The 20,292-nt window shown below is 54.1% G+C and overlaps 1 protein-coding gene and 1 long non-coding RNA gene across 3 annotated transcripts; one reads left to right on the top strand and one right to left on the bottom strand.

Moving 5' to 3' along the window:
- Nucleotides 1–1,077: 1,077 nt before the first annotated feature.
- LGALS9 (galectin 9) lies at nucleotides 1,078–18,798 on the bottom strand. Of its 2 annotated transcripts, XM_082371305.1 has the most exons (11): nucleotides 18,672–18,797; nucleotides 12,353–12,444; nucleotides 9,509–9,710; nucleotides 8,559–8,669; nucleotides 7,093–7,188; nucleotides 5,438–5,473; nucleotides 4,839–4,889; nucleotides 4,159–4,200; nucleotides 3,603–3,691; nucleotides 3,343–3,505; nucleotides 1,078–1,547 (listed from the first exon to the last, which is right to left on the bottom strand). In XM_082371305.1, the coding sequence occupies exons 1-11, from the start codon at nucleotides 18,708–18,710 to the stop codon at nucleotides 1,401–1,403; spliced, it is 1,068 nt and encodes a 355-aa protein (XP_082227431.1). In that variant the 5' UTR covers nucleotides 18,711–18,797; the 3' UTR covers nucleotides 1,078–1,400. The 2 variants fall into 2 exon arrangements, with proteins under 2 accessions (XP_082227431.1, XP_082227432.1); XM_082371306.1 differs by lacking the exon at nucleotides 7,093–7,188 and having other exon boundaries at nucleotides 18,672–18,798.
- LOC309618084 lies at nucleotides 5,484–15,893 on the top strand. The gene is made up of 2 exons (XR_014238313.1): nucleotides 5,484–5,547; nucleotides 15,019–15,893. It is a non-coding gene; the product is annotated as an uncharacterized lncRNA (long non-coding RNA).
- Nucleotides 18,799–20,292: the final 1,494 nt, after the last annotated feature.

The raw sequence follows: 20,292 nt of genomic DNA, 5'->3' as shown, positions 1-20,292 counted from the left end.
GTGGCAGGGGTGCGAGGCTGCCAAGTCTTTAGCGAAGGCCTAGACCACAGCCCGGTCTTAGGCAGTCGCCGCCTTTTGCTCTGGGGCTGCCTGTTTCGTGAAAGTGTGGCCAGTAATGATTTGGGCCCTGGGTGACAGCACAGGTGAGGCTGGGCCACACGTCAAGGACGTGGCAGTGAGGGAAGGACACACATCTTTCACGGGGAAGGCTTCTCAAGGGACTGAGCCCGGTGAGAACAAGGAAAGAACTCAGCCAGGGGCTAAGTGAGGGTTTGGCAAAATCTGGCTCCCAGCTTGGGTCGGGCCTCTGTCTCACTGGCTCCCCGGCCCACTTCTCCCCGCCACCACTCCTGCTCGGGTGGGGTAGTGGGGAGAAAGGGGCATGCGACCTCAGTGTCCCAGCGACGCATCTGCACAACAGTCCCCTAGACCAGTGCCTCTCACACTCCGGCGTGCAGCAGACCACCTGGGATCTTGTCACATCGCAGACGCTGAGGAGGTCCGAGGCAGGGCCCGGGATTCACGCTCCCAGGTGCTGCTGGCACTGCTGGTCTGAGGATGCCCTGAGCCCCACCCTGGTTCCCGAGGACAGGATTCTTGGAGCTAGCAGGATGCGCTGGCATCATGGGGACACAGAGGCGGTCCCCGTGCCCTGGCTCAGTGACTGGCAGAACCTCGCACACTGAATCTCTTTCTCCCACGCACACCCTGACCCCCGACACCAGGGGACCCACAGCAGAAGCGCACAAACAGGCCTCTCTTCCGAGTCGGCTTCTCGGGAGCCCAGCCCAGCCCTTGGCCCATCTCAGAAGCATGGGGACATTTCCTGGGTTCACCTCCGTCACCAAGCTTCCTGCGTCAGTGATGCCTGTCCAAGAGGCCTGAGCTTTCTCCCACACGTTTGTGGGGTTCGTGGAGGACCCACGGGGAGCAGGCCCGGATGTCAGGAACCACCCTCTGATCAAAGTGAGCCCGTGCTCTCTCCTCCCTCTTCCCTCAGCCTGGACCTCCCCGATTCCAGAGACTCCAGAAGGTCTCCAAACTCAGTTAATAAACCACGATCATCCCAAGCACACGTGCTGACAAGCATTGTTCTTTCCTTATTCGAAGGACACTGGGAAAGGGGAGAGTCCCCTGCTGAGAAGGCTCCTGCCCGTTGGTGGGGACCAGAGGGGCGTCATCAGGGTAGCTTTCCGGGAGGAGGAGAGGTTAAAGACTGGAGGAAGGGGAGGGGCCGAGGATACCGCCTCCCGCGTGGAGTGACAGCTAGCGGCTTGGGACGAGGTGGACGTGGCCAGAAGCAGAGCCAGCCAAGGACGTGGTCTCTCCAGCAAAGCCCCAGATGCGGTGCAGGTGGGGGTGATGGGCAGAGCCAGATGGCAGCCCAAGGCAGGGCTGGCCTATGTCTGCACATAGGTCAGCTGGATGTCGCCCCCCACCTCCAGGCTGTTGATGGCGGGCAGGTTCTTCAGGCGGTGGTAGTATTCACACAGGTGCTGGCCATCCACAGCCAACTTGAGGAAGGAGGCTTCACACATGATCCACACCTGGATGAGAGGCCCCAGCATCTGTACCCCGTCTAGACTGTCCTCAAAGCCAAAGGCAGCCTCACGTCTCCCTCCCTCCTTCCCACCTTCCCCAAACGTTAGTTAAGCAAGACCCACAACTGCATTCGAGCCACACCGAAGGATTCACTCTTCCCCGAACATGTCTCATGCTCTCCTTCCCTGTGCTTTTACATATTCTGTTCCTCCCCCCAGAATGCCCTTCCCCCCGTGCTCCCCGCTCTGCACACCTTGTCTGCGTGGATCACCGCTACTCCCCCTTCAGGACTCACCCTCCTGCAGCCAACCTTCCCGGCCTTTCCCCACCTCCTGAGCCCCTCCTAGCCGAGTCAGGCGCCCCCTCAGGCTGTGTCCCCCACCCCTATCCTCACCCTCTAGCTGGACCCTGAGCCTCTAGGGACACAAATGCTGGCCTGTGTCATCCATGCCCCTAGGACCCGGCACACAGGAGTGCTCGGCGCCTGTACTCCTGCTGCGGCAGCCTCCTAACTTGTCTCTTCCACCCCGACATTCTCCCAGAGGCAGTGGCAGCACAGCTGTTAAAATACCATCGTCCCCATCACATAGCTAACACCAGCAGCAGAGTCACTGCGCACCGGGCACTGTCCTAAGCGTGTCACAAACTCGATTTCATTTCCTTCTTCCATCTCTGTGAGATCAATATTACTAGCAGTCCCATATTTTTGATAAGGGAACTGAGGCACAGAGCTGTTAAGTCACTTGCTCAAGGTCACACAGCTATCAAAGTATATTGCTCTCTGGCTTGAAACACACCAACACCCTGGACTAAGATCCACAATCCATGACCCACAAGGCCCTATGTCGGTCATTTTCAACCCTGGGTGAGGAGTATTAGGGCATATTTAAAAATACGGGTGTCCAGGCTCATCCTCTCGTGGGCCTGGGGTGGAGCCAGGCATTGCTTTTTCTTTTTCAAGCTCTCAGGTGATTTGAGTATGTAGTCAGGGTCGAGAACCCAGCTCTGTGTCATCCAGGCCTCCAGCAGTGCCACCCGCCACCTCCCCATCCTCACTCTCCCAGAAGCCCCGGCCCTCCTGCTTCCTAGACAGGCCACGACCATGACCCTCTGCCTCTGCGATGATATCAGCTCCCTCTGCTGCCCCTTAGATTTTTTGCAAGGTGGGCTCCTCCTACCACTGAGGTCCCGCCTGTGCTGGGGCCTCCTCCAAGGTCTGCCCCCGCCTAAGGAAGCATGGCCCCTGCCCGGGGCTCACTTATTTCTTATTCTACTTTGCCCTCTGCATAGTACCCGTTGCTATTCTGCAGCGATCTGTCCATACATTTGTTTCCTTGTTCCTCCCCCGCCTTGATTGTAAACTCCATGGGGGCAGGACCTGGACCGTCTGTTTCCTAATTGTCCCCCCAGTACCTGTGGTACTTGCTGCTCAAAGTGGGCCTGGATGAAATAGCTGATAAATGACTGTTGAATGAATGAGTGAGTGAGTGAATGACTGACACCTCATTCTTGAGTTCGATTGGGCACTGATGGGCTGTGTGACCTTAGCAAGTAGCCTGCACGTGTGAGTGAGTCTCCTCATCTGTAACAGCAGGTAGCACCTGCCACCTGCCTTATGTGGGACACAACAGTAAAATGATAATAGCAGTAATTTGGTGAACACTTTCTCTTCTTCTGGGCCTAGTCCTCACCCCAGAGGCATCAGCTCCTGCCTCGATCAAGGTGCCCCCAGATGACCTCCACCCGCTGCCCCACCTGCCCCTTGAGAGCCCCTCCCAGCTCGGGGCTGCAGCATCTCACCGAGAAGCTCTGGCCTCGGAAGAAGGGCATCTGTCGGGACAGGCTTCGCTCCTCAGACCCCCAGCGGCTGTTGATTTGCGTGTTGCGGACCACGGCATCCTCGTCAAAGCGGGGGTTCAGGTGGAAGGCGATGTCTCTCCCGGAGCACAGGTTGATGTAGAACCTGGGGATGGGCCGCTCCCATGGACTCTCTGCCCCGAGCCGGGGGAATGGCCAGAATGACCTTGGGGTGTCTCTTCTCCCCAGGAACCCTGGCTTACCTCTGAGCATTGGACAGGACGGTACCCGACACCTTGATGCTCTTGGAGGGGTACAGCCCACCGGGGATAGAGGTGAAGAAAGGTATCGGCTGTGGGGAGGAGGGGGCAGGTCAGACAGCAGCAGCCAGAGCAGCCGCCGCTGCAAGAGAAACTTCATGTCAACTTCTGTGCATTTGGACTGCCAGTCGACAATTTAACTGTGCCTGTATCTTCAAGAAAGAACTCCATGGTATCTTTACTTGGCTCAGTAAATGGCAAAGGAAAACTTTCCAGCATTCCTCAAATTAATGGGCATTTACTATCATGAAAAGAGCTTTGGTTGGACGCAAAGGATGCTTGGGCTGAGAAGGGAAGACCGTATAATATGCTCATGGAGAAGGGACGATTTTCAAGGTGAAAGCCCCTTTCCTAAGTCTTCTAAGTTACCTGGAAGTTTCCAGAACTTCAGTTTACTAAAGGACTGCTTTTCATTTTGTAAGCTGCCTTCCCCTCTCCCCCTACCCCAACCCTGCACAACACAAAGCAGACCTCCATCCCTCCCAGAGAAACCACTTACATAGGTTGGGTTGGGATATGCCATGGGTGGGATCATGGGAGTCTGTTGAAAAGAGATCGGGAAATTCAGTACGGGAGTGCGCACACACACACACACACACACGCCCTCGCACATTCTAGAGGGGATGCTCCAGTGGGAGACTGAGGTCGTGGGGCTTCAGGCCTTGGATTCTCCCAGTCACCTTCCTTCCCATGTCAGCCTTGGCAGGACTCCTGCCGTGTTCCTGGATCCCATCATGGTCACCTGCCCCTCAACCCCTCCAGGGGCAGCCCCACTGACTCCAGGCCCCCCGTGTGCTTTGCACTGGCAGGAGGAGGAGGAGAGGCAGCCTAAGCCTGTGATCAGCAGTGACATCCTGGGGGCTTGTCCTCAGGATGGAGGGTCTCATATCCAGATACTGGGACCACTGCACTCCCCTCTCAGGGACAGAAGGACCAGTTTTCCTGTTGGTCCCTAGGGGACCTATTTCTTGGGTCGTTGGGTAAATCCAGCCTGATCCAGAATCTCTACTGTCCCATGGAGAGTTTTACGTGCGTTTCTCCTAAGCAGAGGGCCCAGCCCCAAATGTCCCCACCTTCCTTGCTAAACTGCTTTCTTCCTGACTCTGGGCCTAGAGAATTCACTCCTTGGGAAAGGGGCACGTGGTGGGGCTGTGAGCTGACCAGAGCGTTCAGACTTACAGGGAACATCTGTCCAGGGGTGCTCTGCACGGTGTGGATGATGGTCTGAGTCTGGAAGAAAGAAACCCCATTTTAACCGGCTCTCACCGGTGTGAAGACGGCCACCTGCCACCAGAGGGCACCACTTAACACCCTCCTCTTAGGTGAGGTCATCTTGAGCTTGTAACCAGCCCAATCATCCTGACCAGACGCCCCAAAACTGGCAGGTAGAGGCGTTTCTTCTCTGGAGAAGAAACATGGTTGCATTTGTGGCCTGCATCTTTCTTCTCAGGGAAATGTCTCTAGCACAGCCTCGCTTTGCAGAAGGAAGAAGTGAACGTGGGGCCTTGGTGTCCTATGGCTGCCCACAGAGTGGCAGGGCCTTGAGCAAACCAGCGGCCACTGGGGCTCCTTCCCGATTCATCAGGGCCAGCCACCCCTCCCCCCCCCCCGAACTCCCTCGCACCATCACCACCCCAGCCAGGCAGATGGCCCAAGGGTCTGGCCTTGGCGGCCCTACCCTCCAACGGGAGAGGCTCCATGCTTGGCTCCGCCTCCTCCTTTTAACCCACAGGAAAAGCCGGAGTGAAGAGATTCCGAAGAGAGAGCAAGACACTTACAATGGGAGCCGAGCTGGCCGGCCAGATCCCTGGAGGCTGAAGGGGATGAGAAACCAAAATGGTGGTTAACACTGGCGCCACACGAGAGTAACGTGGCAGCAGAAGCTGTGGTAAGAAAGGCCTCCTCACACGCGGCCTCCCTCCTGAGCCTTCTGGGCGCCCATCTTCTCACCCACCATCCCGGGTACACTATGGTTATGCAATGGGGTTGGGGTGGAGGAGGGGGAACGTTCCCATTGGCTCCTTCAGAAGGAGAGGTGGATATGTCTGATACAGACCGTTTAGCTTCCCTTAGCTCCCAGAGGCAAAGCCATTACTCCTGGTGCCATATTTCACCCATAAGGTGAAAACTTGCATTGGCTGAAGGCCTGCTGTGTGCCAGGCTCTGGCTTCAAGACCTTACAATGAGGGAGGCATCCTTGCCTCCTATTTCGCTGGTGAGGCAACTAGTCTCAGAAAGATTAGGCAACTTGCCCAAGCTCACCCAGGTAACAAGAGATAAAATCCAAATGGTACCCAGTTCTGCTGATTGTATCCGCCACACCCTGTCCTCCCCAGGCCAGGGCCAAAGGCCAGCTGCCCTGCAAAGGCTCCCTGCAGCTCCATCAGTCCTGTGTCCGCATGGCAGAAGGCAGGTGCCCCAGCTGCACCGTGCTGGGCCCGGGAAGGCTGGGCAGAGAGACAGCCCTCCTCCCAGTCCCCACTGCTCAGGTGGCCAAAGAAAGGGCCAGGCCCTGCTCCCCTTCCTGTCCGGGACCCTGCCTTCACCCGGCAGACTGTTCCTCTTGCAAACCTATTCCACATTCATTAACTGAGTCCCTACTGCATGCCAGGCTCTGTGCAAAATGCTAGGGATACACAAATAAACCACCTACAATCCCAGCCCACAAAGGGCCCGGTGGGTGTAGGGAAGGAGGGAGGAGAGTGATGAGGAGACACACATAAACACAGTTATAGCAGGACGTGGTGACTGGTGTAGCACAGACATGTCCAAAGTCTGTGGTGACTCAGGAGGGCATCCAGTGATCTACTCCAGGGACGGTGCTCCAGAGGAGTGACAGCCGAGCTGTGAAGGGCCACTCAGGATTGGCTGGGGCTGGGTGGCAAAGGGTGCTTTCAGCACTGGGATAGCATGTGCAGAAAGCACGGTGGCCTGAGAGAGCCCCAAATGAGCAGTGGGGGCTGCGTGAACTTCCTGGGTGAGGGATGAGGCCGGGAGGGAGGCTGGGGCAAGACTGGGGAGGATTCTGCAGGTCCTGCTGTCTGGACTTTATCTAGAGGGACTTGGGGCCTTTAGGACTTTAAAGCAGGGGGAGGACGTGATCAGATTTGTGCATAGGAAGGTCACTGTGGTGGGTGAGTGGGCCGTGGGGAACTAGGCCGTGGTCGGGGTGTTGAGGGGGCAGATGGCCTGGACCACGGCAGTGGCTTTGGGAAGAGAGGCACTGGTGCCCTGGAGAGATAATGAAAGGAAGGCAGAGCCAAGGACACCCCCAGGTCCCCAGCTCTGGGCCCGGGGGTGTGGATGGCGGCAGGGAACCTTTGGGCATGACAGGGCCTGGAGACCCTGGCTGGCCTGCTGGCTGGACCAGCGTCTCAGACGCTCTGTCCTTCCTGCTGACGGCTCAGCCACCCCAGGCCTCCACTGAACTCACTTTCGGTCTGCGCCCCTTGGGCTTGGGTGGGAAACAGGCAGCCTGGGAGCACTGCACCGTGGAGAAGGCGGGCTGGATGAGAGCTGCGCCAGTGTTCTGTTAAAACAAAAGGTGCCATGGGGTGAAGAGAAGCATTAACGGAGCCAAGGAAGAGGGGAAAAGCAGGGGCCAGGCAAGAGGGAGACAGACAGGCAAGCAGGGGGAGCCGGGGTGTCCAGGACGGGCAGAGGGAAGCTTAGGCCCCAGGCAGTGGCGGCAGGCTGGCCGTCTCTCTCTCCACCTCCATCTCTCTCTCCTCTCTCCCCAGCCCCACAGGGGGAGCTCGGGAGGGAAGGAGTATGAGAGATGAGGACCAAAGAGAAAGGGCCTCATATTTGTCAAGGGCCTGCTGTGTGCCTTCCCATCTCAGGGTACACACTCAAATACCAAAGTGGTGCCGACAGCTCCCAGCCAGCGGCCTGGGGCCCTGCAGAATGTGGGCCCAGCATACCCCAATCTTTCCAGTTTTCACAAAAAGCCAGAAATCCAGATTACCATGTGCTATCACCTGACCTTTTTTTTTTTTCTAAACTGTGGTGAAATGCACATAAAATTGACCATCTTAACTATTTTTAAGTGGAAGATCCCACATGCCGTGGAGCAACTAAGCCCATGCGCCACAACTACTGAGCCTGTGCCCTAGAGCCTGCATGCCACAACTACTGAAGCCCACGTGCCACAACTACTGAAGCCCACATGCCACAACTACTGAAGCCCATGTGCCACAACTACTGAAGCCCGCGTGCCTAGAACCCATGCTCTAGAGCCCCGCTCAACGCAATTAGAGAAGGCCCACGTGCAGCAACAAAGACCCAACACAGCCATTAATTACTTACTTACTTACTTACTTAATTAATTAATTAAAACAAAACAAAACAAAAAACTTCTGCTGACCTTTTAGATGCTGGTAACACATTCAAAAATTTTAAAGCACAGAGAGGGTCAAATAGACCCAAGTGTGGCCCATGCAGGCTATTCTGTGACCTCTGATGTGTATCGCCTCATTGAACTCACACAAGGACCTATGGGGTGGTAGAGACCCTGCTCCTTCCACAGGTGAGGTAACTGAGGCTGGGAGAGGCGAAGTCACTTGTCTAAGATCCCCCAGCCAATGAGAATGGCAGAGCTGGAGATTTGAGCTGGATTCAGTTTGATTCCCAAGCCTCGGGTCTTTCTAGAACCACACGGCCTCCTAACCAGGGTGGGAATGACAGAGATGAGTGGCCAAGGAGCCCGGGAGACTGAAGCAGGTGTCCCAGACAGAGACAGCGACACAAGGACAGGACGGGGGAGCCAGAGGTGTGTCCCCAGAGCCATCTGGAAAGGAGACTGGCTGGCAATTTTGGGCCCACGCAGCAGGGCCTGGGCACAATGGACCGGGCCCTGCACCCAGCCCCTGGGGGCGGGTGCTGGGTGGACAGTCTGACCTGAAAGCTGATGTAGGACAGCTGCACGGCGCCCGTGACACAGATGGCGTTGACACGGTGGAAGGGCACGCGGTGTGCGTACTGCGTGAAGAGGTTCTTATTCACCATCACCTGCCGAGATGAGTGCATGTTGCAGGAGGGGGTCCCTGGCCAGGTGGGAACTCACCCAAGCTTCTGGGACCCCTGCTTCTAGAAGTTTAGACCTGTGTCTAGTTTTCACATCCATCCCCTATAGGTCGGGGGCATCAGCCTTCAGAGCTGTGCCAGTTACAGGAACATGCTTGTGATCCAAAGTGCATCCGGACACAATCCCTACGTGGCTCTGGTTGTTGGCTTTTTAGTTCTTACGGTTGTCTGCTTATTGCAGTAGGTTTGTCTTTCTAATCTTAGGTCACCTGGGGTGTTACTGAAACATGCATACAAAAGTTCGTGGGGAGCAGAGGAGAGGTGACGTCAGGTTGCATGGTGAGGGGTTGGGAACATCCATGTTCACACAGAGGGGCACAGACACAGATGTACTCACCCCCCACCCCCCGTCTCCCCAAGCCCAGAGACACTGCTCTGCTTGCAAAAGCAGTTTGCAATGCCCTGCAAAACTAAGCCATTAATAACACCTGGATAAAGGCTGCACCAATGTAACAAAAACAAATGTTACCAGGGACCTGGAGTGGAAGAAGGGCAGAGGAACTGAAATAATTTGGACTTTAAAGACCCAGGAGGCCAAAAAGCACCATGGTGACTTATCTAGTGCTTATTTCCGGAGTAAAAGAAGCAACAAGTGCACTTGTAGATGCAGGTGAAGGTGTGTAAGGAGACTGCATCCTTACAAGGAAATGGTCCTCTTCTCTGTACAAAGGTGTTGCTCACGTGACTATTTAAATGCTATTCACCACGCCTGATCAGGCTGGGGGACAGACAGCCGAAGGGAAGAGAGGAGAGTTCCTGCTCACCTTGAACTCCGAGCTCTGTACCAGGAAGCAGAGCTCAAAGGGACACCCTCTCTGGAAGGGCATTTGCATCTTCCTTTCCTCAGGCCCCCAGCTTCCTTTCTGCTTCGTGTTGCAGACCACATACCCGCCGTCTTCAAACCGAGGGTTGAAGTGGAAGGCAATGTCATTGTCATTGTAGCCGCTCTGAAAGTTCACAGCAAACCTAGGCCGAGGGAAATCAGACAGGGCTCTCGGTATCCTGGTTTACTGCCAAGGGTGGGAACAGGAGGGTCTCACGCCTTTGACTGACATCCATCTGGGATCCTGCCTACAACCTGCGTGGCTGGTTTGTACCCATCCTTAGTTTTGCCATCATTTTTGCTCACCTAATTTACACTTAGTATGTTTTTGTGCAGTTACCACATTTTGCCCTTACAGTGTGATTTTCTAAAAATAAGTAGAAAATGGGTAAAGAAATTTGTATCCAAGATGGAAGTCGAGAAATGTGCCTAGGAGTGAGAACCTTTTGTGCCAAGTGGTCGCTCGTTGGAGGCCAGCCCACATCTGCTCAGTTGAGAGAGAAGAGGACAAACGGAAAGAACACGTGACATTGATGGGACGCCTACAGAGATGGTGTCTAAAGGGGAGGCATAGAATAAACACTAGCCCTCCAGGCGTGGGGACCTCAGTGTGCACGTCTGTCCCCCTGTAGAGGTTGGCGTGTGTCCACCTGACCTGAGTGAGGTCAGCAGGCCTGGACCCAGACCCCAGTTCTGCACTGTTTGTCATTTGCAATGACCCCGCACCTCGCTACCCTCAAGCTGCCGCATCCGGGAAAGGGGGTGACTGCCTTCCTTCGAAGATGATTAACAAGGCGGCCAGGGGAAGCCCCCAAGCAAGCAACTCTTTGTTCCCATCTCTCCTCGGAGGAAGCCCCTCGCCATCCCAACTTCCTTTGGGTACAACCTTGACTGTAAGGTGAGGACAGAAACAAAAGAATCTTCTGAGGGACCTGGCTCACAAAGTGGGCGCAATAAATGTTTGTTCTGCCTCTTCCCAGACGGAGCTCGCTCGTGTCCCCAAACCAAGTTCCAGTCTGAGGTTCTGAGGGTCCGCCTTCCCTGAATTCAGCACCAGTGTGGTTTGCAGCCTGCCTCTCGGGGTCACTTTGGTCTCCCCAACAAACACACAGCGGTCAGAGCGCATGCCTCGCTCCCACGTCATGCCCCGCAGAGCCAGGCACTGCCCTGCACCCAAGGGTGGCCCTCGATGGACAGAGCCCCTGCCTGCAGAGCCCCGCCACTTTTTTTTTTTTTTTTTTTTGGCCGCACAGCAGCTTGCAGGATCTTAGTTCCCCAACCAGGGATCAAGCCTGTGCCCCCTGCAGTGGAAGTGTGGAGTTCTGACCACTGGACCGCCAGGGCAGCCCCCAGAGCCCGTTCTCTTTCTCGGTTAAGGGGGGTGGGTTCTGGACGCCGTCCTCAACATCGGAGCTCTCTGTGAACCCTCAGCCAGCGGGGCCTGCGGGAAACTGGCGTGGCCCTGAGCCCAGCCGCCCTCCCTCTGGGAATACCGAAGGGAAAGGAAGCTCCAAGTGACTCTGGAATGAGAAAATCTAAGTCTCTATTCCTCTTAAAGTGGAGAATAGTGTTTCTGAAATACCTCTGGGTGTAGTTTTCCCTTTGCGGTCCTCCAGCTTCATTCCTGTGTACCTTTGAAAATTCCTGCCCCAGGGAAGGGAGAGAGCAAAAGCTCCCATCGGAAGGGGGACCCTCGGAGGTAGGGAGAGATTCTATTAGACAGGGTGGGAGTAGAAAGCCCTGCTGCGCTGGGAGAAAGGGTGGGCAGAGGAAGGGGGAGAGAGAAAGCACTGGAAGTTCAGAGCCGAGGTCTGGGACCCCCATGCTGGCAGAGTTTGGGGGAATCTGGGTGCCTCACTTCCCTCCGAGTCCCCTGGGGGCACTCAGGGCTCTCAAAGTCCCATGGTCAGTGTGTCCGTGTCCACCTGGAGGGGAAGCAATGGCAGAGGAAGTCATCTAGAATCTAGATGCAGGGGTAGGGCTGGGCCTGGGAGGGGCCTGAAGGAATCCAGAAGGTCCCCGGGCCCCATGCAAAGTGATGAGAGGAAACGTAGGGGCAGAAGCCAGCTGGGATTGGGACAGAGAGGCTTCTGAGAGAGGGCCACGTGTCCAGAGGGGCCTCCGTGGGCACTGTGGACCTCAGGGTGCAGCCCACGTGGACCCCACCGAAACTGGGCACGGGTCCCAGGCCTCCGAGCCACCCGGACCTCAGCAGAGGTCAGCCAGGGCTGCGTGAGCATCCGAGAACCCTCCTGCCTCTGAGAATACGTGCAGGCTCTCCTCCTGGGAAGCCCCCTTGGGAACTAGGCGCTAAGATATTTATTTTTTGAATTGACTTAGCATTTTCCGGGAAAGAGCTTGAAACCGAAAGAGACCAAATTACAACTTTGATGGCAAGTTTAACTATTTCCACGTCAGACCAAGGGAGGGCTCCGAAGTAGATGAGGGCAGCTACAGGAAATGAAGGAAGGTGATGTTTCTGCAACTCTGGGTCACAGCATACAGTGTTCAGTCCTGGAACTTCTGCCTCTAGGCTGGCCTGCTTCCCTCCTTAGACTGGGAGCTCCCATTATCCCCTCCCCCATCTTTGGGGAGTCTGGTTAATGGTGCCCTGGGTGCTACTGGCAGATGGCAGGAGTGCCGTGCATTGTGGGCAGGGGCCGGGCCCTTCTCATCCCCTGAGCCAGGTGCGGGCAGCTCGGAGGATGCTGGGTGGACCAACCTGAGCTGAGAGCGCCCTGGCTCGCTCAGGGGCGAGGCTGAGAGAAACAACGATTCCAGGTACCTGTTTCCGTTGGAATATATAACGGTCCCATTGATGGTGATCTGAAGTCCGTCCTGGAGACCCCCTTGGATTATCCCAGTGAACGGAATGGCCTGTGAGGAGGAGACGGTGGTCAGTGGGCTGGCCTGCTTCTCTCCATCCCCTTCAGCACTTGCTGGGGGCTGGCCTGGGTGTCGGGCACTGGGCTAGGGGCCAGGTGCAGCTGTGAACAGGACAGAGAGAGGCTCCGCCCCACGGGCCTTCCAGGCCTGCAGCGAGGAAGATACACAGACATTCTGAGATTGTGAGAAGGAGATCCCTCCGGCTCTGAGAGGATGTGTCAGGGACAGTGTGACAGCTGCCAAGAGGAAGAAGTGGCATGTCCACAGCCCTGAGATGGGAAGGAACCAGGGGAGTGAGGAGGGGGCTGCTGGACCCCAGGCCAGGTTCCTAGCAAAGTCCCCTGGCTGGGGACTCAGGGGGCCCGAGGGACCAAAGAGACCCACCAACCTGTTCTCGAGGATAAACCCTCTGCTCACCTGAGCAGGCCAAGAAGAAGGCATCCTCCCCTCTCCTGCCCATCCCACCCCGAGAACAGCCGTGACCATGACCTTTGCCCTCCACCGCCTCAGAAAGTGCCTCTTCCCAGGTGCTCTCTGCAACTGCGGGGCAGCCCCCTCTTCTACTCCTGCTCCTGGGCTCCCATTCCTTCCCCCAGGCCCTTGGCATCCTCCAAAGTCCTAATGTGACATCTCCACCCCTCCTGGGCCCCATCACTTTGTCACGTTCTCTTTCCTGAGCCTGTTTAAAGGATCCATGGTTACGGTGAGGGATGCCTCATTTTAGAGCCAGGCATACTCCAGATTTAAATCCTAATTTGGCTGCTTGTTACCTTAGCAGCCTTGGGAAGTTTATTTAACTTCTCTTTGCCTCAATTTCCTCTTCTGTGAAACAGGGATAAATCCCACCTTCTGAGTGAGATTGATGATTGAGTGACAAAAAGTCTGTGGAAGAGACTGGTACGTGGTAGGTTATCTCTCTACTGCCCCTCTGCTTCCTTCCACCTGGGTCTCTCTAATCAAAATTCCTAAATTGCTTATGTCTCAGCTTTCAAAGCTTCGTTCCTGAATGCCTTTTATCTAATGTGGTTCTACAAACTGCCTTAAACACAGTTCTATCTCCTAGTCAATTTTCACATTTTTCAAGTTGTTCAAGTCTTTTCTACCTTCTCCTTTAAGTCAATTCCTTACAAAAATTAAATGTGTGGGAAGAGATATGGGGACATATGTATAAGTATAACGGATTCACTTTGTTATAAAGCAGAAACTAACACACCATTGTAAAGCAATTATACTCCAATAAAGATGTTAAAAAAAAATTTAAATGAGTACAGGAGCCAGGCAGGTGATGTGTATAGGTGAGCTGGCCAGGTAGGGTACAATAGGGATTGGTAGGGACTGAGGCAAAGTAGACATCATCTTCCTTATCTAAAGAGGCAGTGTCCACTCAGCTGTAACCAGTGATTACCATCCAGGTCCAGTGTTGGCAGAGCTTCCAAGTCTTTAGGAGAAGACCAAAACCTGGAATTTTTTTCTGTAAAACTTTCTAATTTCTGGGGGAAAAAATCCTTTAAAAAGGATTGTAGAAGAGTTCCTTTGTTATAGAGACATATAATGAAATATTTGCAATGAAATGATATATCTAGATTTGCTTCAAAATCATCCAGGAGTGCAAAGGGAAGTAGGGTTGGGTAGAGATGAAGCAAGACAGGTCATGAGTTGAAACTGAATGACGGGTATGTGTTGTTTATGATACTATTCTCTCTAAATTTTAAAATTTTCTTTAACAACGAGTTAAAATAAACACTCTGCAGGCAAACAAAAAACACCCACCAGCCCAGTTCAGTCCTAGCCTATGTCCTTGAGCTGTACAGCCACTCAGAATCCAGAGAAACCCCTCCTAACTCACGTGCACAGCTCGCCCTGGGAGATAACCTGTAACGCCAGGATCCCATTCAGACAGACTCTGCTCTCCATGGACCTTTGGGAAAGGTGTCTTTTGCGGCACCTCAGGTTAGGTCTGAACTCTGCCATTAAATACTTTGGTGACCTTAAGCACATCATGGCTTCTCTACATCTCTGAGATCTTTCTGTTGTTTCTGTCCGTGCCAGTGATTTTGAAGAAGTAGAATCAGCCTGACACAGTTATAGACCAGCAGGCCGTACTTCCTGGAAAAAGAATCCCCTCATTTGTTTGTTGAAGCCTGAAATTCTCTTAAGAGCCTTTCACACCATCATGACAGACAGGGCTTAAAATGCATACTCCTGGCAAGTATGGGCCCTTCCCTTAAGCATATTCACACTAAGGTATAAAGAACTGAAAGCAGAGTGTGTTGGGATGGGGTCATCAGGGCACAGAAGGAAGGCAGGATGGAGGAAGCCATGTGTAGATAATGGGGGCGGGCAGTACAGGTTAATCTTAAGGAAGGATTTCCCCAAAAAAAGTTTTGTGAGATTTTGTTGTCTTAAATGGTGCCCTCAAATTCTGAAACACAAGATTATTTCAAATTGAGTATAATCCTAAAGGCAAGATTATCCACTGCCGCATTATAATTGCAAAAAATTGGAAAGAGCCCAAAAGTCCACCAAGAAGAAAATGGTGAAATTAATTATGTTATTTCCATACAGTGGATTCTATGGCGGCTTAACAAGAAGAGAAGAGGAAGAAGGGGACTCTTTGAGAACTGATACGGAATGATGCCACACGTATTATTTTTAAAATGGGTTGGGGAGGCTATATACATATATTTACTTACCATGAACAAAACATTTCTGGAAGGATTCAAAGAAACTGCTAACACTGGTTGACTCCAAGGAGGGTATGGTAGACTGAATGATTACCACCCTCCCCTCTGCCCCACCAAAAATGTCTACGTTCTAATCCCTGGAAGTTGTGAATATGTTGCTTTACATGGCAAAAGAGATTTTGCATATGTGATTAGGTTGAGGATCTTGAGATGTAGAGGTTATCCTGGATTATCCCGGTGGGCCCAGTGTAGTCACAGGGTCCTCAAAGAGGGAGGCAGAAGAGGAGAATTGGTAGTAGAAGATGTGACAACAGAAGCAAGAAGCTGCTGGCTTTAAAGGAGGAGGAAGGGGCCACAAGCCAACACAAGCAGGCAGCCTCTGGAAGCTGGAAAAGGCAAGGAAATGTTCTCGGACTTCCCTGGTGGCACAGTGGTTAAGAATCTGCCTGCCAATGCAGGGGACACGGGTTTCATCCCTGGTCTGGGAAGATCCCACATGCTGCGGAGCAACTAAGCCCGTGCGCCGCAACTACTGAGCCCACGTGCCACAACTACTGAAGCCTGCGTGCTCTAGGGCCTGTGCTCCACAACAAGAGAAGCCACCGCAATGAGAAGCCCGTGCAATGAGAAGCCCGTGCACTGAGAAGCCCATGCACTGCAACGAAGAGTAGCCCCCGGCTCGCAGCAATTAGAGAAAGCCCACGCGCAGCAACAAAGACCCAATGCAGCCAAAAAAATAAAAAATAAAAAATAAAATGGAACAACCACTAAAAAAAAAAAAGAAAATATTTGAGATTCAACAGTTGCAGAAAAAAAACAAAAAGGAAACATTCTCCCCTGAAGCCTCCAGAAGGAAATAGCCTTGCTGACACTTTGATTTTAGAGTTCTGACCTCCAGAACTGTAAGAGAATAAATTTGTATTGTTTTAAGCCTGGCTGGCCAAGGACCCCTCTGTGCATGTATGTGTGTATGTGTGTGTGTGTGACCTTAGCAGGAAACAGCAGCACCTGCTTTTGCTTTGTATGACTTAGGAGGATGGATTTTTATGCTGGATTTATGGTCCCACAGCTTGGGCTCGCCTCCCAGCTCCTTGTGCTGGCATCTCTGATGTTGAACAAGTCATTTGACCTGCCTGCACCCCAATTCCCTCCTTGGAACAGTGAGACAATAGCATTGCCAGCCTGGCAGTGTGCTTAAAGAGGATTAGGTGAAAGGCTAAGTGGAAAGCCCTTGGCTGGAAGGCCTTGACAATGGCAGCTGTCTGCATGAGGATGACTTAAACTTTCTGCTGGGTCAGAACTCGCTCTCAGCTCTGGGCTGTGCCTGGAGGCTGAGGATTTTTTCCTCCTCTTCCTATCTAGTCCGGAAAGCAGAGTCAGGCCCTACAGGCCAGAGGGTGGGCAGCCCTCTTCTGGAGGCCCAGTGTCACAGAGGCCACCCAGCCACAGCTGGCACAGGGGGTCACCCAGAGGGGGCAGCTTTTAGCCAAAGGGTACTGCTGCCCTTCTGGTGGCCAACCTTGCTCGTCTGTGTTATCTTCTTATCCTCACAACAACCCTGGTCATTATTAGTGCCACATTTACAGATGAGGAAACAGGCACAGGAAGGCTGCATAACTTGCCCAAAGCCACACAGCCGGGCTTGAACCCCAGCACCCATGCTTTTAACCACCACACGGTCTGCTTCTCACGATGAAGCCCAGAGCACCCTCGCTCCTGGCTTACCGAGTGCTCCCCTGGGCCAAACAGCGAGTCCTGTCCTGACTGTGACACCAGCTGCTCTCCTGGCCCTCTGGGGGCTGGGCCAGATGAGGCCGGCGGGGCGTGGGCGAGGACTGGGGGGGGGGCTCCAGAGGCGGGTCCTGGAGGCGTGGCCTCCTCAGCAGACAGGCCAGGCAGATGACCTTCCCACTGCACTTTGGAGGAAGTGAGGTCCCAGGTACTCAGGTCAATGGGTGGCCTGGGAGAGGGTGGCTACGTGGGCTGGACGGCGCTCCGGGTGCCTGTGAGGGCTGCACCCAGCCTCTTTCTGGTCTGGACTTCCAAGCGCCTGTTTTGACTCTCTGCTGCCATAGAAGGAGTTTCCTTCTGATTTGAAATCTTTGCCTTTTGAATCCAAGGATTAAAAAGTAAAAACACGTCACCAGAATAATAAAACGTCAGGGCCTGGAAGGGTCTGTGGGTCGCCCATCTGATGGAGCAAGAGACCCAGGTGACACGTTCTGACCCCGAGGCCGCGGTGGAGGCACCCACCGGGCGGCCCAGCTTCCTCCAGCCCCACCCTGGGAGCCCTCACGAGGTGGACGGAGGGGCACTGGACACTGCCCAGAGCAAACAGGCCACGCCGGGGCCCCTGCAGAGGTGGGTTCGGCCTGTTTGCCCCCCAGCAGCTCCCCACACCTATTTCCGCACACCCCCGCTCCCCACGAAGGGCTCCGTCAGCCCACCTGCCGGCCTCTTGGGAAGCGGAGGCCGGGAGAGGCTCCTACTGCAGGGCCCGGCCCAGGACACAGTGACCACAGGAACCTCCTGGGCCTGGGCTGCCGCCTGCCGGCCCATGTCCTCCCCCAGTGCTCTCCCTGGACCACCTTCTTCCTCTGGGGCGGGGGGGAAATCAAGACACCTCCCTCCTCGGCCACTTACCATCTGGGGACATTTGACAAATGGCCTCCACCTCTCTGAGCCTCAGTTTTCCATGTGTGGCATGGGGATGATGAGGGTTTAAAAAGGCCGCCTGCTACAGGGGCTCCCCAGAGGAGGCAGAAAGGCACAGAAGGCAGCCCTTTGCGCCCCACAAAGCAGGGGCAGCCCCGCTAACTCCTGAGATGGTCCCTCTCAGACACCCTTGACCCGCGCTGCCTTGTTCACTCACCCCTCAGGGAGCAGACACCTCCTTGGGAGCCCTTCCCTGCTGCCCCCAGACTCGTAACAATTCTAAACACTTCCAGAGCGCCCACAGTGGGCCAGACACCATTCAAGCTCTCCTGACGTGCTGCCTCACTGAATCCTTTACCCCCACCTCAGCAGTGACTTAAGGATTATCCCCATTATACAGATGCAGAAACGGAGGCCCAGAGAGGTAAAGTAACTTGCTTGAGGTCACCCAGCTAGTAAATGGTTGACCCCAGAGAGGCCATCTTCAAAGTAAATGCCCTTCACTGCCGTGCTGGGTTGTTAATCTCCCCAGAAACCCTGTTTACTACTCCCTTCAAGCAAAAAAAGCCATCACTTTTCTAGTTGTTACTTAGGCCCTTCTTTCCCCCACTGAGCACCTAGAACAGGAGAGGCACCCGGAAGAGCTCAGTAAACGATTGTCAGACGCACAAATCCTGGGATGCTCACCCCCTCCAGCCCTGAACGGCACCAGGGAGACGGGCGCGGAGCAGAAGTTGTGTCAGGGCTGCCCCAGCTGGCCTTTCTGCCCTTGTGGTGTTCTCTTTGGGATGCCTCCCCCCTCCACCTGCAAGAGCTGCTTCCTCAGAGCTCCACAGCTGTTTCCCCCTGGCTGAGGCTACCCACAACCCCGGAACTCACTGGGCTCAGGTAGGGAGGCTGGGCGCCGCCGAAGGCCATCTCTCCACTGCCTCCGTGGCCGCTGCCACTTTGCACACTGAAAGGGCAGTCCTCTGCACTGGGGAGGACTTAACAAAGAAATAGAAACCAAAGCAATTTGGCGGTTATTCAATGGGGGAGGAGCCAGGAGCAAGAGGAAATGGGTTTAGAGAAAGGGAGAGAGGTAGGTTGCAGAGGGAGGATGGTGGAGGATGATACTTGGGAGAGGGAAGTGGGTGCTCCTCACCCAGTGCCTTTTCCCTCCACTCTCCTCCTGCGCTCCACCCATGACCGAATAGTTCACAGAGGTTCATGCAGGCTCAGAGATCCTGACCACATTCACACTGCAGCAAGCTACTAGACGACACTGCCTGTGAGCGTGTGGCTGTGTCATGAGTGTCCAGACAACAACGGCGCTGCCTGTGCACGGGTTGGCGGTGGAGCTGGGAAGGCCTGGTTATACCCATTTTCCAGACAGGGAAACTGAGGCTCAGAGAGTCTTAAGGGTCATGCCCAAGGTCACACAGCTCACTAGTGGCATCCTGAGCCATATGAGGCTACTTAGGTTCTCAAAAAGGTATTCTTCCCCTTTAAAATTCTATTCCTCATATAAAAACATAATCATGTAGGGACTTCCCTGGTGGTCCAGTGGTTAGGACTCTGCTCTTCCACTGCAGGGGGCATGGGTTCGATCCCTGGTCGGGGAATGAAGATCCTGCATGCCGCCGGCACGGCAAAAAAAAAAAAAAATCGGGACTTCCCTGGTGGTCCAGTGGGTAAGACTCCGCGCTCCCAATGCAGGGGACCTGGGTTCAATCCCTGGTCAGGCAACTAGATCCTGCATGCATGCCACAGCTAAGAGTTCGCAAGCTGCAACTAAAAGATCCTGTGTACCGCAACTAAGAAATGGTGCAGCCAATAAATAAATAAATAAATCTTTAAAAAATAATCATAATCACGTAGAAAGAAATGTTTTGCAAATAGAAAACCTCGTAATGGAGTTACCTTATTCTTGTGTATAATGATGCCCTGGGAGCTTCTGATCCCTCCTCTCTATGAATTTCTCTCTTCTCTTCTCTCCCTTGATTCTGGGCTTTAGAATGGGGAGTGGAGAAGTCTTGGACATAACAGAACATTCCAAGTGACATGGAGGTGGGGGCAATATATTGAATAAACTGTCTTTAATTTGCTCCAGCACCTTATTAAAGGAAATGATTGACTGAAACAGAGACTCAGGATCAGCTGGGTCGGGGAGAGGGGCAGGGAGGAAAGACATAGTGACAATAGACTTACCTGAAGTCAAGCAGGTCCTCATCATGTGCTAGAGACAGGGCCCCGCGGTCAAGCCTGGATGAGCAGCTAAGGGTCCTACAGGCACCACGTGGGTAGCAGATGCCCTGGGGCCGTGCACGTGTCTGCACCTCTCTCCCTTCTTGTGCTTGCCTGAGTGCCCCAGAATTTGCAAAGACTGACTTCTTTGAGATGTTCCCATAGACTGAGGCCACATGCCTCCTCTGTCTACCCTCCATCCCCGTTAGATGCCTGGATCAACCAGAATTTGACCGGATTTAAGGGACAGATGGCACAGTTGGAGCAGAAAGGA

This window comes from Balaenoptera borealis (genome assembly GCF_965194805.1).
Source record: "Balaenoptera borealis genome assembly, chromosome: 20".
NCBI classification, from domain to species: domain Eukaryota; kingdom Metazoa; phylum Chordata; class Mammalia; order Artiodactyla; family Balaenopteridae; genus Balaenoptera; species Balaenoptera borealis.
Note: the sequence above shows the minus strand (reverse complement) of the source record. Positions and strands in the feature narration are given on the sequence as shown.

What these genes read in the sequence shown, in the direction of transcription:
- LGALS9 (XM_082371305.1), bottom strand. Translation starts at nt 18,710, where the DNA reads ATGGCCTTCGGCGGCGCCCAGCCTCCCTACCTGAGCCCA. An exon ending in ATATATTCCAACGGAAACAG is followed by an intron (nt 9,711 to 12,352) that starts GTACCTGGAATC and finishes CCCTCGGCCTAG; the next exon opens with GTTTGCTGTGAACTTTCAGA. An exon ending in CATATCCCAACCCAACCTAT is followed by an intron (nt 3,692 to 4,158) that starts GTAAGTGGTTTC and finishes TCCTCCCCACAG; the next exon opens with CCGATACCTTTCTTCACCTC.